This window comes from Benincasa hispida, chromosome 9, assembly GCF_009727055.1.
Source record: "Benincasa hispida cultivar B227 chromosome 9, ASM972705v1, whole genome shotgun sequence".
NCBI lineage: Eukaryota > Viridiplantae > Streptophyta > Magnoliopsida > Cucurbitales > Cucurbitaceae > Benincasa > Benincasa hispida.
This window is the reverse complement of record NC_052357.1, coordinates 63,859,564-63,875,241: the sequence shown is the minus strand read 5'-3', so window position 1 is coordinate 63,875,241 and position 15,678 is coordinate 63,859,564. Positions and strand designations below refer to the sequence as shown.

At 37.3% G+C, this 15,678-nt stretch overlaps 2 protein-coding genes across 5 annotated transcripts; both read right to left on the bottom strand.

Moving 5' to 3' along the window:
* Nucleotides 1-966: 966 nt before the first annotated feature.
* On the bottom strand, nt 967-7,004 carry LOC120086630 (probable ADP-ribosylation factor GTPase-activating protein AGD14). 2 transcript variants are annotated; one of them, XM_039043368.1, is made up of 14 exons: nt 6,816-7,004; nt 6,453-6,567; nt 5,750-5,811; nt 5,500-5,587; nt 5,348-5,409; nt 5,175-5,271; nt 4,408-4,836; nt 3,496-4,068; nt 3,226-3,390; nt 3,049-3,156; nt 2,886-2,945; nt 2,156-2,231; nt 2,006-2,051; nt 967-1,313 (listed from the first exon to the last, which is right to left on the bottom strand). In XM_039043368.1, exons 2-14 carry the CDS (start codon nt 6,549-6,551, stop codon nt 1,175-1,177), a joined length of 2,004 nt encoding a protein of 667 aa, XP_038899296.1. In that variant the 5' UTR covers nt 6,552-6,567; nt 6,816-7,004; the 3' UTR covers nt 967-1,174. The 2 variants fall into 2 exon arrangements, with proteins under 2 accessions (XP_038899296.1, XP_038899297.1); XM_039043369.1 differs by lacking the exons at nt 5,750-5,811; nt 6,453-6,567; nt 6,816-7,004 and having other exon boundaries at nt 4,408-4,855; nt 5,175-5,409; nt 5,500-5,704.
* Nucleotides 7,005-8,744: 1,740 nt separating this feature from the next.
* LOC120086788 lies at nt 8,745-15,467 on the bottom strand. 3 transcript variants are annotated; one of them, XM_039043583.1, is made up of 5 exons: nt 15,215-15,467; nt 12,492-15,049; nt 10,615-12,303; nt 10,045-10,300; nt 8,745-9,908 (listed from the first exon to the last, which is right to left on the bottom strand). In XM_039043583.1, exons 2-5 carry the CDS (start codon nt 15,009-15,011, stop codon nt 9,340-9,342), a joined length of 5,034 nt encoding a protein of 1,677 aa, XP_038899511.1. In that variant the 5' UTR covers nt 15,012-15,049; nt 15,215-15,467; the 3' UTR covers nt 8,745-9,339. The 3 variants fall into 3 exon arrangements, with proteins under 3 accessions (XP_038899511.1, XP_038899509.1, XP_038899510.1); XM_039043581.1 differs by having other exon boundaries at nt 15,219-15,467; XM_039043582.1 differs by having other exon boundaries at nt 12,492-15,467.
* Nucleotides 15,468-15,678: the final 211 nt, after the last annotated feature.

The window sequence follows — 15,678 nt, the reverse complement described above, 5'->3', positions numbered from 1 at the left end:
TATTTTTTTTCGTTATTTTTTTTTAGTTTCTTCTTCTTCCTTTTTTTTTTTTTTTTTTAAGTGTGTTGTATTTTGATGTTTTTTTTTTTTTTTTTTTTTTGTATTTCTTCTTCTTCTTCTTCTTCTTATTTTTATTTTTATTTTTGTTCTTTTTTCTACATTTCATCTTCATTTCTTTTTTTTTTTCCTGCATTTCTTTTCACAGAGCATCGAGCATCAAACATCAAACATAGAATATAGAGCATTAGAGCATGTAGCATCAAACATCAAACATAGAGTATAGAGCATTAGAGCATTAAGCATCGTGTGAACTTCTGAATTGAGTATAGAATGTACAACATAGATCGTAGAGCATTGAACATTGAGGATCGAACATTGGGTGAACTTTTGAATGAAGCATAGAATGTAGAGCATAGAGTATCGAGCATCGAGTTCGAGTACCGAGTATATAATATAGAGCATCAAGAGTCGAGTATTAAGAAAATTTATGAATTGCAGTGTGCGGATGGTTTTCAGGGTCGAATAGGTAAGTACACAGGGTGCTACTTAGCAGAAGGCAATTTTTCATTCAATTTCAAAATGATACCCATTTTTTATTTTGTCCTCAAAGGTCATCCATACAAAAAAAAAAAAAAAAAAAAAAAAAAAAAAAAAAAAAAAAAGACCTCCACACCAAAGGCATAGTTTCAGTTCATTATTCCACGTCCTTTTACATGTAAAATGAACATAAAATTCACACTTAATTTAGTAAGCAATACACCAACTCTGTTTTTATTTTAACAAGAAACAAACTTTTCGTTACAACAATCACAACTTAGTAACTTACAAACACGTTGAATTCATACAAGCTTCTACAAAGAGAGCAAGTGGTATACATGTCTTAAAATTAAAATTAGTAATTATCTCAAAATAAAAACAAATTAAATTATGCATAAACCAACTTATGAAATTAGTGTCATATCGTTAGTTTTCTATATGACCTTGGGGTGAATCTGTACATTTCACTCTGATTATTTTACACAGCCACTCACATCCTAAGTCTTTGATGGAATTAAAAACTCTCTCATTTAGATTAAAGTTTTCACAACTTTCAAACTCAGCTCTTGTTGAAAAGTCAGGAAGAAAATGACCTGATATTGAGACATACGTACAGCGAATTGAAGCTTTGTTAAGTCTATCCAAATGGATTATTGCGAAACGATGGAGCAATTGGATTTGTGTTAGGTGCTGGATATCTGCTACTCGGCTGCTGAGGTGTGTTATTGAAGGAGCCAAAAGCACTTGGGAAGGAGGTTCCTCCTACTCCCTGAGGTCTGCAAAGACAAAAATAATTATTATGTTTTTTTTTTTTTTTAACGTGGTTTCGATGTTGTAAAAATGTGTTTACTCCTTGAGAGATCGAAGTTTGAATCCCTCAACTCCTATGGTTGTAATCATCTTAAAGAGTAAATATATTTTAGAGTTATATTTTTGTTTAAAATAAGACTTTGACAATATACTAATAAAATGTTTATGTGATATATGTATTTGATTGGAGATAAGAATTTTTACTACTATAATAATATGAAAATTTTCAATATACTACTTATATTCATAATTGTATCATCAATATTTGAAAATGACAAGGATCTATATTAAAACGATATATCAATTGAGTGATCTAAGAAATGAGAGTAAAGAAACAAAAAAGGCAACACGAAATTCTTGATATAGACCAAGTTAAGATTATAAAGGAGCAAACAACTAGAATAACTAATAGGTATTGTATGTGAACCCATTATATTTAAGGACGTGAGGTAAATAGAAATATAAAGATGACACTCAAAAGTTAAACGTTGAAGCTCATTTCCATCCAAAAGGATCTTTGGGAAGGCCAAATTCCTTAATCAAGAGAGATGTTTCCAACTAGAAAAATATTGGTCGCAAAGCTGAATAGAAATTAACATGGCAGAAGAGAAAAGTAATCGTAATGTAATGTAAGATTGACATGAACTCAGTAACTTACCTCAAAGACGGAATACTCCCGTAGACCTGTTGCCCCAAGTATGTACCTGAGACTTATTTAAAGGAAAATGAGCCTCTGAAAGATTTAATGGTGACTGAAAGTACAGCAGATGAAGGAGATGGTGAGTTTCAATAGAATGAAGAATCTTACCTGAATATTGGGCTTCGTGTTGGTAGCCATATCTCTGCGTTGAGCCACTAAGAGCGGGCATGCTAGTGGGAGCACTCTGCAAGATGGAGTAAAAGGAAATAACATCACAGATTAAATAACAACAAATGACTCAACTCTAATTATGCATGTAAGCTGTGGAATGGGGAAAACCATAGCATTGCAATGTATCCAATGTTTCACATCTTAAAGTAGCGATAACCGAATGGTGGAAAACAATGGAAGACACTCGGTGAGTTTATGTTGTCTATAATTAGGATAGCCAATAAACCAAAGCCTTGAATATTATCCCAGTAATATTACCATTACTATGCATCCCAAGTGGCACATATGTTTATGCATCTCATCCTTATTACACACATAAAAAAGAATTAAAATATTTCAAAAAAGAAAAATTTATCACATAAAAAATTATGATTGGACAATTTGGTGAGATGCACAAAGATGGGTATTGTCGTAGATGCACCTAAGTATTTTTCAGAATGAACCCTACGATTTGTACATGAATGCTAAACACAAGTACACATATGGACAAAAGCTTGCTTCATTCCAATCCAGAACTAAATTCCCATCTAAGTGAGAGATATTTGCTAAATTTGTCTGATACAAGTTGAAGGACCGGAGGATCGAGCAAAGAAGTCAGATGCAAAAAGGCTACTAGTGGATGAAAGGGAAAGAGAAAAATCATTAAATGTCTGATTATTGTTCATACGTGTGAGTAAAATCTACTCTTTTCATCATCGAGATCAAATGGGTTTGTTGGTCTTGCAGCCTGCAAACACAGATGATAGATTAACTATCTACTAAGTATTTTGGAAGAGAAAAGAAGACAAAAAAAACACGACACACAAACACCATCACTTTGTCTTATATACCACTGGGGTAGGATAATACTGCAAGTTTTGACCCATGACATGTTGAGTTCCAGTCTGCCAACCTGGATGTGAGGTGCGAACTTGAGGGTAGTTAACAGTAAAAAGGTCCTGCAAACAGAAGTATGTATTGTTACAGAAAAGCATCAGTAATGAATGAAACATATTTAAAATCATTACCAGAGGAAGTTCCTTTCTTCCACAAGAAGAGCTCTTTTCTGAAGATGGAGGTTGGGATCCAACTCCATTGGTGGTACCCTGAGCTGGTTTTGAATCAGGAGCAACTATCTTGTCAGTTGAAACACTTGAATATCCTTGAGCATTTGATTCCGATGAAGAAGTCCACTGCAGCAAATAGATTGAGCCGCAAAGGCAGCAATATGTTAAGAAAATTTAAGGCAGACTTGAGCTTAATTTCTTCAGATTGGAAACTCACATCAAGCAACTCACTTCAAAATTTGGAACAGCAGCTGGAGTCATCAGTTGTGAATTCAAACCAGTATCTGCAGAAGGATAATCAAAAGTCTGTTTTTGCTGCGTGCTTGGAAGCTGTAGTCCATTAAGGACTTTTAGTGCAATATCACCACCATTATTGGATGTGAGTTGCGGAGGGCTTGCATTAGAAGATTGCAACACTACACTTTCATTAGACCCAGCTACAGAAGCTTCAACGCTGATTGGTAGTGCTGTCTGCCCCATAGTGAAATCTGGTGTAAGAGTACTTCCAGAAACGGTTGCTGGAGTATGGGCATTTCCAGGTCCATCATTTGGATTATTATCAGCTCCAGTTGATGGTACTGATAATTCAAGAAGCAAAGCTTCCAGAGTATTTGCATTGGGGGCTGTTGATGTGCTTTTCGTTGAAGATGGCTCAAAGGCGTTCCATTTGTCATTGTTAGATGAAGGCATCTGTTGGGTCTGTGATGCGGCAGCAGCATCAGAAGGCTCAGAGCTGATGCCAAGATCAATTAGGCTCCCTACGTTGTCTCTTTTAGTTTCCACGGGATTAACACGAACAACATTCTGGTAATGGGAGGATGCAGCATAATGGAAGAAGTCAATTTTAAAATTGAAGTACAAGCTAATACTAAAAGGTCTAGTTTCTGTGTAAAGAAATTACAAACCCAATCAATTGAAAGATCAAATCTAGAATCTTAAGCATGGTTTATTATGTACAAGGAGAACAGCTAATCTTAAACTTAATCTTAAGAAAAAATTGCATGCAGAAACTCAGTACACAGCTTATAGTATGCCAAGTATTTTGCTCAAAATACTGCAAAATTGACATCACAGAACTAATGATACCCCTAATCAGAATGAACAAGAACACTCAAACATCCAGCAACTTTATCAGCTACAAACCTGATCAGAGCCACCAGCGTCTATTCCTTTATTGGTTCTTACATCCTCCTCAACTCTTCGAGTAGGTTCATTTTTTCCGATTGTAACTTTATTATTAAATTCAACTGCAAAAGAAGACTTCTCTAAATTTTCTTGACTGCGACTAAACTGGATAACTGCCTTGGAATCTCCATTTGGGAGCCTACGAATTCCAGGTCTGTCATCTTTAATTCTGTCATCTACAACCTCAATGCGTGTAAGGCTTCTCCTATAGCCTCCATATCTGGAGTTTTCTTTTGAATACCGAGGACTGCTTCTCTCATCATAGTAAAAAATTGGACTCCTGTGTTCCCTCTTTGAACTAGATCTTGGCATTTCAATTTGCAGGTTCTGTAATCCACCATAATATGGAGTAACCTTTCTCCTTTCTTGGGATGAGTCCTTGTCAGTCTGTATTATATGAAACATTCTGTCAACATATGGAACCAATTTTACTAAGAGTCTCCAGTATACAGAATTATTCGTCAGTGTTGGTTTAAATCCAAAAATGCTTATAGCGAAGAGAACTTTCCTAAAATTCAAAATGTCAAGATGAAAGTGCAAAATAAACAAGAGATGAAAGATATATTAAAAATTTGCAGGGAAGAGGATTGCATACACATGAAAAGATTTCCTCTATCATTGAGCTTAAAGGAAATTAAAGTAATTCAAATTCGTGAATGCCGAGCATAGCAACAAGCAAAATGAATGTTAACCAAAATGAGTAAACACGTTAGAAGAGAGCTTACAAGTCTCAACCTCGGGAGCTCATCACCACTTTTCTCACCAGAGTATTTCCGATCAACATAAACATGCTTGATGAAATCCCGAAGCCGATGGAGATTGCTGCTAGAAAATATAGGAATTAGAGGAAATTATATGCCAATTACAGCATGTATAAATATATAATGAACTCGATAACCTGTTTTCTGGATAAGAATGTCGCTGAGGATCCCATGTTTTCAGATATATCTCCCGTGCTCTCTATATAATGACAGCTTAAAGTTAGCGGCATAAGGGATGTTAATAATAGATAAGAAAGAACAAGTGAACATCAAGGCAACTGCATCTGACCTCATTTCCCGCAGTTTGAAGAGCAGCCACCTCTTCTGCCGTGAATTTTGCCATTGACACTGACTTTACTCGGTGAGTGAACTCACGACTGGAGAGTCATGAAATTGAACCAAGATAAGCAATTGCAAAGTATCTTTCCAAATTCAATTTATACACATTGGTTATAAAATAAAAAAATAATAAAAGAAAGAGATATGGAACCGAGAATTTTCACATATACAGATAATTAAACCGTCATTTCAATACTTACTGTACTCCACTACAGTTTGTACATACAAATGTCAAGAATGTTGTACAGACGTATTGCGGTCCCTGTTGAAGAAGATATATGTAAAAGTAAAATATAATGTCATTGATAAAATTTATAATTATGGACAGAAGGAAGGATTATGAATGTAATCAAATGTCTGTGTCAATTGAGTATCGATAACCAGCTCATGTTAAATAAACTCAAGTGACAGTTATCGATTGTATAGAACCACATATCAGTGTCCCAATTAACTCAGGTTGCATATGCTCTCAATAAATTAACAGTTTGCTACAGAATTGGGGTAATTAATAGCATACGCATTGCTATCAATATTGCACTCATAGGATTGACTACTGACTCCAAAGTAATTATGTAACAAGAGCATGGCGAAATACTGGCATTAGGTTTGACTGAACTGTCTGCACAGCGCTACTTATTGCTTGTCCTCTATATATATACACTAAGATTAACATTATAAATCGAATTGAAATCTAATTGTACATGGAACTCTGACACATATTATTCAAATGAATTAATTTGATCAACTATTTAGCTCAAGTTTGGGGACAGTTTCCTGGTACACCAAACTTTGGCGTTCCTCCCATTAATTAACAACCCTGTAGTTTCTCTGCTTTAAATTACATTCACCAATAACAATCCTTAATACGGCCTAGCCACTATACCAAGTTACCAGTTACCATACCAGACTATTGCAGTTAATACATCTTCGGTTCCCTGGAAGTTTCAAAAGATTACGTATGGTCCTTTCAATTTTCTCCTCTTCCTTGATGCGACTTGCCATGTTACAAACTTCGAATCTTCTTAATAAAAAAAATTAAAAGGTAAGAATGTAACTTCCGATAAATCACAAATTGAATAGCAATCAAATCGATCTGAATCTTTCCAAATAGGAGGAAAACAAATTCTACATTTCTAAAACAATCAGAACAAAAGATCCTCCAAACGGCTCAAACGATTCATTATACAAAATTTCGCTTCTCCTTTCCAATTAAGTCCTCGATTTCCTGAAACGAAACAAATACAAAACGCGATGGTGAGAACATACCTGATCGAGAATGCAAATTAAGAACGAAATGGCATGGAGAGGACCGCAAAAGGAACCAGGGGAAGATCGCAAATGCGAAAGAGAGTAACAAGAACAGAGAAACGAGCGAAATCGCAAAGAATAGCAGGGACAAAGGTGTGAAGGGAATAGGTTCAGACATGTATACGAGAAAGTAGGTTGGGGCTTCAATGGCGGGAAGGCGGAGCGGAGAAAGAGGCCGTTATTAACGGCTGGCTGGGAAGTTTTGGGCTTATTGTTGCATATTGCTATCTACATAATTATCCCTCTGGAATAAAATATTTACAAGCGTATACCCTCCTTTTCGAGAATTTAAATTTAAATTTTCATTAATCAAAGGTTAAAGTTTGTAACTAGCATAGGCATATATTATAAAGTTATTAGTTCAAATTCCTCCTAAACTCAAATTCAAATTCCTCCATTCCAAATGTTATATTGTCATATTTACGTGGCGTACCATATGGCGATATGAATTGAAAGTGTGGGACACGGGATATGAATGTATGTGAGACAGTGTTTCATGGAAATTGTTGGAAATGAAAATTTGTTGTTGATAATGAAGACTGTAGGTTTAAAATATAGAGATAATTGCCTAAAAGATCTATTTTAAAAACTCAAAATGCCGAATGAACTAAATTTGAAAAAAAAATGTCAAATGACCCTTTGATGATGTTATGATCACCTGAAATTACAACATTGCTCTTGTTTTCTTCTCCATATTCTTTTTCCTTTTTTTTTTCTTTTTTTTTTCCTCTTCCTTTCTCCCGATTTCTTCTACATCTTCTTCTTCTCCGACTTCTTCTCGATTGCATCTTCTTCTTCTCCGACACACACGAACAGTTTCGAAGAGAGTGATTGTTGATGTCAAGCACCAAGTGTGATGAAAGGAAGAGCGAAACCGTAAAGAATGGAAGAGCGCGACCAACAAGAGCGAGATCGGCGAGAGCGAGACATCGACAAGAGTGAGACCAGCGAGAAGGTAAAGAAAAATGGGTTTTCTCAACATGCGAGAGCGAGCGAGAGCTAGATTATTTTTTCCAGATGTGCGCGAGTATATTTTGGTGGTTTCACTCCAATTTAATGTCATCAAAGAATCATTCGACATTAGTTTTAAAAAAACGGAGACATTTCGCATTTTTTGTCTAATTTTTGGGTCATCCATCTGTCCGACCTTAAAAATATACATTGGAAATAATAAAGGAAATAAACAATGAAGATAATTGTGATCGAAGGTAAATGTGGAAATCAAAACTCGGTATATGTATAATATATATATTGCAAGTTTTGAACGGAGAAGATGATTTGGTACTATGATAAAATAGTTACGACTATTTATTGAAAATTTTCGTTAAAATCATTAGTAATCAATTTTATACACGCATGTCTTCAAATTCTATACAGTATACATTAGTTACTGCATTGATTTTTATCTCATTTTAATAGAAAAAAAGGTCTCCAAATGATTTTTTTAACCAATTTTGAAATTCAAGGAAAAACAGGAACATGACACTTCAAAGTTCATGGGTATTCTTTAAAGCTAGAATAGGGAATATTTTATCATTTTTAACAAACTCATCTAACCTCAAAAGAACAAACAAACACAATTATACAACTTGTTCAAAATACATTAGAAAACTTAACCTACTTTTGGAGAAAATAAACGGTAAAAAAATTCAGGCAAAAATTAAAAAAACGGATCCCAAGAACCAAGACAGTTAATTTTTATTTTTTTTAAAACAGAAGACCAAACACAAAATAATTATTTAATTAAACAACTTGCGAAAAACTCAAGATGTCACCTGAGACAAACAAGTTGCAATTCAAGATATTACTTGAGAAGCTTGTAATGCCAATCAATAATTTACAATCAACAATTGTCTATTGAACTCGAACAATAATAATAATAATTTGTGAGAAAAAAAAAATCTCTGAGAGGCATCATCAGAGTAGCAATAGCATAAACAGTAGAGTTTGTATTTACAGAGAAATATGCAATGGCATTGAAGAGATGATGTATTATTTAAGCTAGATGCTCATTTGATGGATGGGAACACTTTAGAAACTGAAGGTTAAGAAGAGAAATGGGGAAGCTTTTAGGGGGCAAAGTGAAAGAAAATAACAGGGTGAGATGGGGGAAAACTGTACAAATATGGGGAACTCTAAAAAATTCCATACACCCCCCTAAAAACCTGATTCAGTACAATGTTTTGCACTGAAATGAGAGGACTCCTCTCAATCATGCTGGCCTAAAAATAAAACTTTCCTTGTGGATCTGGGAAGCTGTAGCAACAAATGCCCATCCCGTACGGCTCGCGTTGTCGTGTCAGAAGTTTGCTATTAAATCTGCACATTATCGAAAAAAGGGGCTGTACCATTGACGAAAGAGTAGACAAAACCCGGCACTAACAAAATCGTCGAACCTAATCCGCTTGCCATGTGGGCGTAAATCAGTGAGCTCGAGCAATCGGAGGAAGTGATCATCAGGTTTCGTATTTTCTTCACATTTCTATCCATCACCATTGGAGTCATCCTCGGAAGCAGCTTTCATTGCTTCAGCAGTCATGATAGCAACTACTGCCTTGTGAATTGCAAGGTCCGCTCTGTATAGCAATCGCCTGGCCTTTTCTCTCTTGAGCTTAGCCATATTGCGTGCATGCTGAGCAGCACCAGATGCATCGCGGAGCCTGAACTCGTCGAGATCGGAACCTTCCAATTGTTCGAGGATCTGCCTTTGAGATCCATCAAATGGATATCGTCGCAGGCTTGACCACTCAGAATAACCATTGTTCCACCTATTTAACCCGTCTCTCTTTCCAATCATTCTCTGATTGAAAGAAGAAGCCATCCCCGAGTCATATGGAGAAGACCACGCCCCATACTTTCTGGACTTGCTCTTGTGAAGTTTAGGTAGAAAATTTCTCTCCAAACCGTCATTACTCAAAATGCCGCCTTCAAGTCGTGGAGAAAATAAGCTGGATGACGTGTGAATCAAAGGAGAATCTTCCGAAAACTCATAGTTATGGCCTATATAGGCCATCTTATCATCCCCAAGGGCAAACCCATTCAATCTTCTACCTGATACAACAAACCAACTCAAATTGTAAAGCCAAGTCAAGAGAATCGATAACTACAAAAGAAGTTCAACGTAAAATCGTTCGAGATAAACAAAAATAATCAGATGAATCGGGTAAAAATGGACAATAGAATTTACCAAAACCATGCAATCCATCCTGATCATAAGCCATGGAATTGCTATGAGCAGCCACCGAAAACTTCCTGTGCGACCTTTGCTTAGAGCCTTTATTGAAGACTTCCAGGCCTCGGGGTTTCAAACAGAACGCAAACATGGGTGGTTTCTCAACTGATGCAGCCTTCTCATGATATCCATTGCAGATATTGGTGCTGTTTTTGTTAACCGTAGACTCCCAATCTTTTAATTGCTGTTGGTAGGTTTCCCAAAGAGGAGGCTGGAAAAAGCACAAGATGCATTTTTGTATTGTCAATTTTAAAATATATATATAAACAAGTAATCTAGTGCACAAAATAAGAAAATAACGTTGATATAACAAACAGGAGGTCAACAAAGGCTAGGGAATGATTTATATGAAATAAATGCGGGAATATCAGTCTGCCTTTTTCTCATATTTCAATCTCACTAGGAGTCGGTAATTGTTATCGATTTCTTTTTATTATAATTATAATTATTATTTCTATCAAAGCAGTGGCAGGAGGAAGGAAGGCAAACTCATAATGTTCAGGAGTTTAAAGACCAAACAGCTACCTGAAGATGTCGAATTAAAGGCATTCCCTTCCGTCTCCTTTTCTGCTGCCAATACTCAAAGATGGCCTTTGTCAAACCTGAAACCATAGGTTCATTCATCACCTCTGCTATCTCATCATCTGTGAACTCATCACGTTGCTGAGAGTATGCAGCCTTCTCAAATGCATCCACCGTCTTCTCAAACACCTCACTTGGAACCTCTCCCAAGCCACTACTACTGCCAACTTCTGAAGAAGTTTGAATATCCTTGATCCACTGCTCATCATCACTATCCATATCATACAAGACGCGGGTTGGATTCAAAGCCATTTCCACATCTGTTTCTACCTGCCGGAAGTACTTAGAAGGATTCCGCACAAATGCAATTTCTGCTACATGTTCATCGTTTTCTTCTAACAAGCAAACACCAGGAATTGGAATATTCTTAACAGAAGCTGCTCTAATGTTTCGATTGTAACACTCCTCATGCAACTCCTTGAAGATTGCCCACTGACTCCTATCTGGAAACTCCAAGATCCAATCCTTTTCTCCTTTCCACATCATAGCATGTGTGTATCGATTTGTAGATCCAGGTTGCAAAAATTGATGAGCCTTGTAAGAGTATTTGGTAATTCCTGAGAGTTTCACAGCAAGCTTCCACTCATTATGATCAAATACCTCCAATATCACCCTTGCCCCACATTCCCTCCAACCTCTATCACCAAGTGTAATTAACACATTTGCATCACATGATAATAGTTCTAAGTTCCTTTGTGATCCTCTACCCACATCCGACCTCTTCTCACTTGCCCTTCTAATTCGCTTGTAAGGAATTGCTTTAGGGAGAGAGTTTCTGTTCTTTGAGCTATAATCAAAACCTCCAAAAGGCAACGAGTAAGACACCTGCGTTCGGGGTTTCTTGGTCCTATTTCCCAAACCGTTGATAAGAAAACCCTTTCCATCTGACCATCCATGTGAGGCCAATCCAAATGATGTTGAGTTATTCTTATTTCGATGCCAAGTGCTCCTTGGTGCTGTTGGGTTAGGGCTGGGAATGATGCCAACATTCACATTCCATCCTATATCAATGGACTGCTGAGCGCCATGCAACTCCCCATCCACAGGCTGAAATGATGGAATCTCAACACTAAGGTCATTCAAAAATGAATCATTTTCAGATCTTGCCACATTAGGTAAAGGCATTGCTTTCTCTGATTTGTTCTTTCCCAATGGTCGCATCCGCTTCTTGACATCATTTCTAGCCTTGTCTGAATCCTGAGACCCTGCACAAGTTGCAGCAACAAGACTACTTCTTTTATACTGAGAGGACTGTACCCCATCTCCATCCTCACAATCGGAGAGACCAGTCCCTAAATCTGACTGAGCACAGGAATTCCATCTATCAGATGCCTTTGATGAGGTACTAAGACTATTAGCACAGTCATCCATAGACATCTCGTCCACAGTCAATCTACCATAATTTTCTGGATGCTCTACTGAATCTTGATGTTGCAAACTTAAATGAGCCACACACTGTTCCATAAGCAGCTTGAGATGCAAACTCAGGAAAAAGGTAGGTGCAGCAGTAAAAGAAAGAGCAAAAGCAGGAAAGTTTCTTTTCATTTCATTGGAACACAAGTTGGAGTGACCATTGTTCACGCATGGAGCTCCTTTGAGGTTGATACCAAGACTACTAATCTTCCGTGTGCCCTGATTATAGAACAAGCATTGGAGGAGTTACTACAAGTTGAAACGATTGAAAAATCATCCAAAACAAGAATAGAGAGAGCAAAATTACATTAGAAATTCTTGTAAGATGCTTGAACAACAATATAGTCAATAGCATAACCAAAACAAAAGAAGAAGAAAGAAAGAAAGAATATAGATTAAACAACTACCTTTACAGAGGAAGACCGGCCACAATATGGAGGTGTATGGAACTGACTTTTGCTATTTTGAAACCTTTTGATATTATCGTAGGTGCATTCAGTCAATGGAAGCTGCTTAGCGAGTAAGCAATACTTCTTCAGCTGGCAGTCTAGGTGAACCCACTTGGAGTTTTTTATTTCTGAGAAGTTATAGAAAGCAAACACAAGCTGCTTTCCAATATCCTGAAGGCACGAGAATTTGAACCTGATAGAGGTGACAGGAAATTGAAAATCAGCATACCTTCCCTGTTTACCGGGTGACTGAAACATTTTCAGGACCAGAAAAATGAAAGTCACTGCCTGCATCAAGCAACCTTCGAACAGGAGAAATCTCAACCCAACCACATTATCTACAAATAACATCTCTAATTGAACCTTTGGCCATATTAAGGTCAATGTACCATGTTGGATGAGCATTGCCAAATGGAATAACCAAAATGTCTCTGCACTAGAAATGACATTCAAGAATGAATATTCTGGAATGCTTAGCTCAAACCTGAACTGCCCCACTTCCATCAAAGGAATAGCCAACTGTAATAACCCAGAATCATCAACACACCATAGCAACCTATGTGCTTCTGACCTTCTGGGAGAAACATCTGGTTCTTCCACATCATCAATTTTACCAACATTAGAAAAAGATGAAGCAAGAGAAGCATGTATTCTTCTAGAGGCAAAATCTGTCTCACGCTTATGGGTCATTTCAGTGCCTATGTTGCGGAACCTTTTTCTAAAATATACAATAGGACGTTTACGTGTCATAGAACAAGTGGTAGTTTCTGAAGCAGACTTCACTAACCCGTCCACATCTCCTAATCTTTCTGGCAATTCTGAAGATTTAACAAGTAAATTTGCTGGCTTTTCATTTGCCTGCGACCCCGATTTTGAAGATAAGCTGGAAGTTTTCTGCCTTTTTGAACTATGAGAGGGAGATGATTTATTACGTTGAGTAGATCGAGCCAACCAAGAGATGATTGGCTCGGAATCCATATAGCTACCAGTATTGCAATCATCTTCCAAAATCGCAGCATCAGTTTCTTTTCCTTTCCTGGATCTTGATATCCCTTTCTCATTAGCAGGATTATTTCCCGCTGCTGACTTCCTACGTTCTTCCCTACCAGGAACTTCACTAGGAAGCAGCAACAGTTTGAACCTTTCATTTTGAAGATCAATCCATTCTTCATCACGGTCATCGTATTTGACATGATGAAGCTTCCTCTCTTTATCATAGTCATTCACGAGCCCATAGTACCAGATTTGGTCCAAAGGCCAAAAGACTTTGATCCTCCTGTTCAATACCCAAGCTGCATCCAAATCCCCAAATAAAATTTCATAAAAGTGGCGTCTTTTCCGTGAACTTTTCTTTTCTTTCCTTTGCTTCCTAGGCCTCAATACTCTTCCGGCAGCATCAACTGATGCAGATTCCAAACCAGGCTTAAGACCACGACTAACAACATCATGGCCAGAAGACAACAAGAAGGATAACCCATTTGTTGGCGGCAAAGAACCCTTTGTGTTTGATGAAAACCCAGTGCAATTTGGATCAAATCTTGATGATAACATTCTCGCAGCATTCTCCTCAAGATTTTCTTCATCGTCTTCCGGGTAGCCATCACGTCGCTTAGTAGAATGTGATATAGATGCCTCACCCTCCTTTGAATTACTTTTGCTCCCAGATGCAGAAATCTTTCTTTTCCTGGCATTCCTTTGTGATTTTGTGGATGACTGACTTACAGGCTTTACAACCGAATGATCAATACGCTCACCTTCCTCCTTCAAAAGCAAAGTGGGATTTAATTCATTCTCTCTAGTCAACTGATCAGCCTGCCCATCTAACTTCTTCAAATGCTGAGTTGAGCTCAACTCCTTTTGCTCTTTCTCCCTTAAATCTTTGAACGCAGGCTTTCTATTAGTCTTACAGCATTCCACCTGATCACTTGAATCTTTGACACTAGATTTAGCAATCGGATCCACTGTACCAGCTTTACCATCCAATTGCTCGGACGGTTTCAAAATCTGACCATCAAGAGATTTCTTTCTCCTAACAAAACCACCCCTCTTACGCTTAGGAATTTGCATAACATTTTCATTTAAAATAAGTGGAACTTTGTTGAACTCACTACTGCTATTTAACTTCTCTCTTGACTCTGACTTTAAGGCCTTCTTTGAATCATGCCCATTTGAATCTAGCCCAGCATCATACACTTCATCCAAACTCTTCCTGCTCCTACTATAAATACTACTGAAATTACTGAGGGACACTTTCTTCCTATTTCTCTTCTCGTTCCTCTGCCCATCACCATCCTCTGCCCGGGCCTTTCTCTTTAACCTCTTATTCTGAACCTCTTTAGACACCTTTGATTCGTACAAACTCTTGAGATCCAAAGATCTCGATTTCTTCGGTATATCAGTACCATGTGAGTTTTCTAAGCTATTTTCCATCGACTTCCCCAAACGAAAACTCCCAATCCAGAAACCCCCAATTTTCATGTTCCATCATTGTACATGCATATAAACATTTCTCAGATCTGTGTCACCGAAACCATGCCAAAAATGGAAAAAACGAAAATTCTCGTCAAACGGACGCGCAAAGTGATCAAATCCAATTATCCATTTCATAGTAATCTCGGATGGATTCGGATGAACAAAAACTCATGAAAAAAAAAATTAAAAGACAATGAAAAATCATATACCTACCTCGACTGATTGAACCGCGAATAAAAATCCCTTCGTCTACAAATGGTGTCGATCATAAACCCGAAAGGTAAAATTAGGGCTTGAATCCGAGATATCTCATTCGAAACCCTAATAGATTCCACAATTTCCCCAATTAATTTTTGGCAATTTTTGAATTTTTGCCCTAATTTTTTTATTTTTCACCGTGAGAAACGGACGGAGCTAGGGTTTGTTTTGGCTCCCCAAGCAAGGGTTTAGATATCGAAAATAACAAAAAGAAAAATAAGGCTCATAAATCTGGGAAAAAAAGAAAAGAAAAAGAAAATTGAAGCGCTCTGGCTCGCCACGTGTCATGATATGAACCGTTTGATCGGAATGTTATGGTGGCAATCTCGCTCTCCTGCTTCCGCTCCCTCGATTATTAAATGCAGCTCGCAATTTCGCCGGCCAACATGGCGAGTATCAACGGGCAAGATTCATC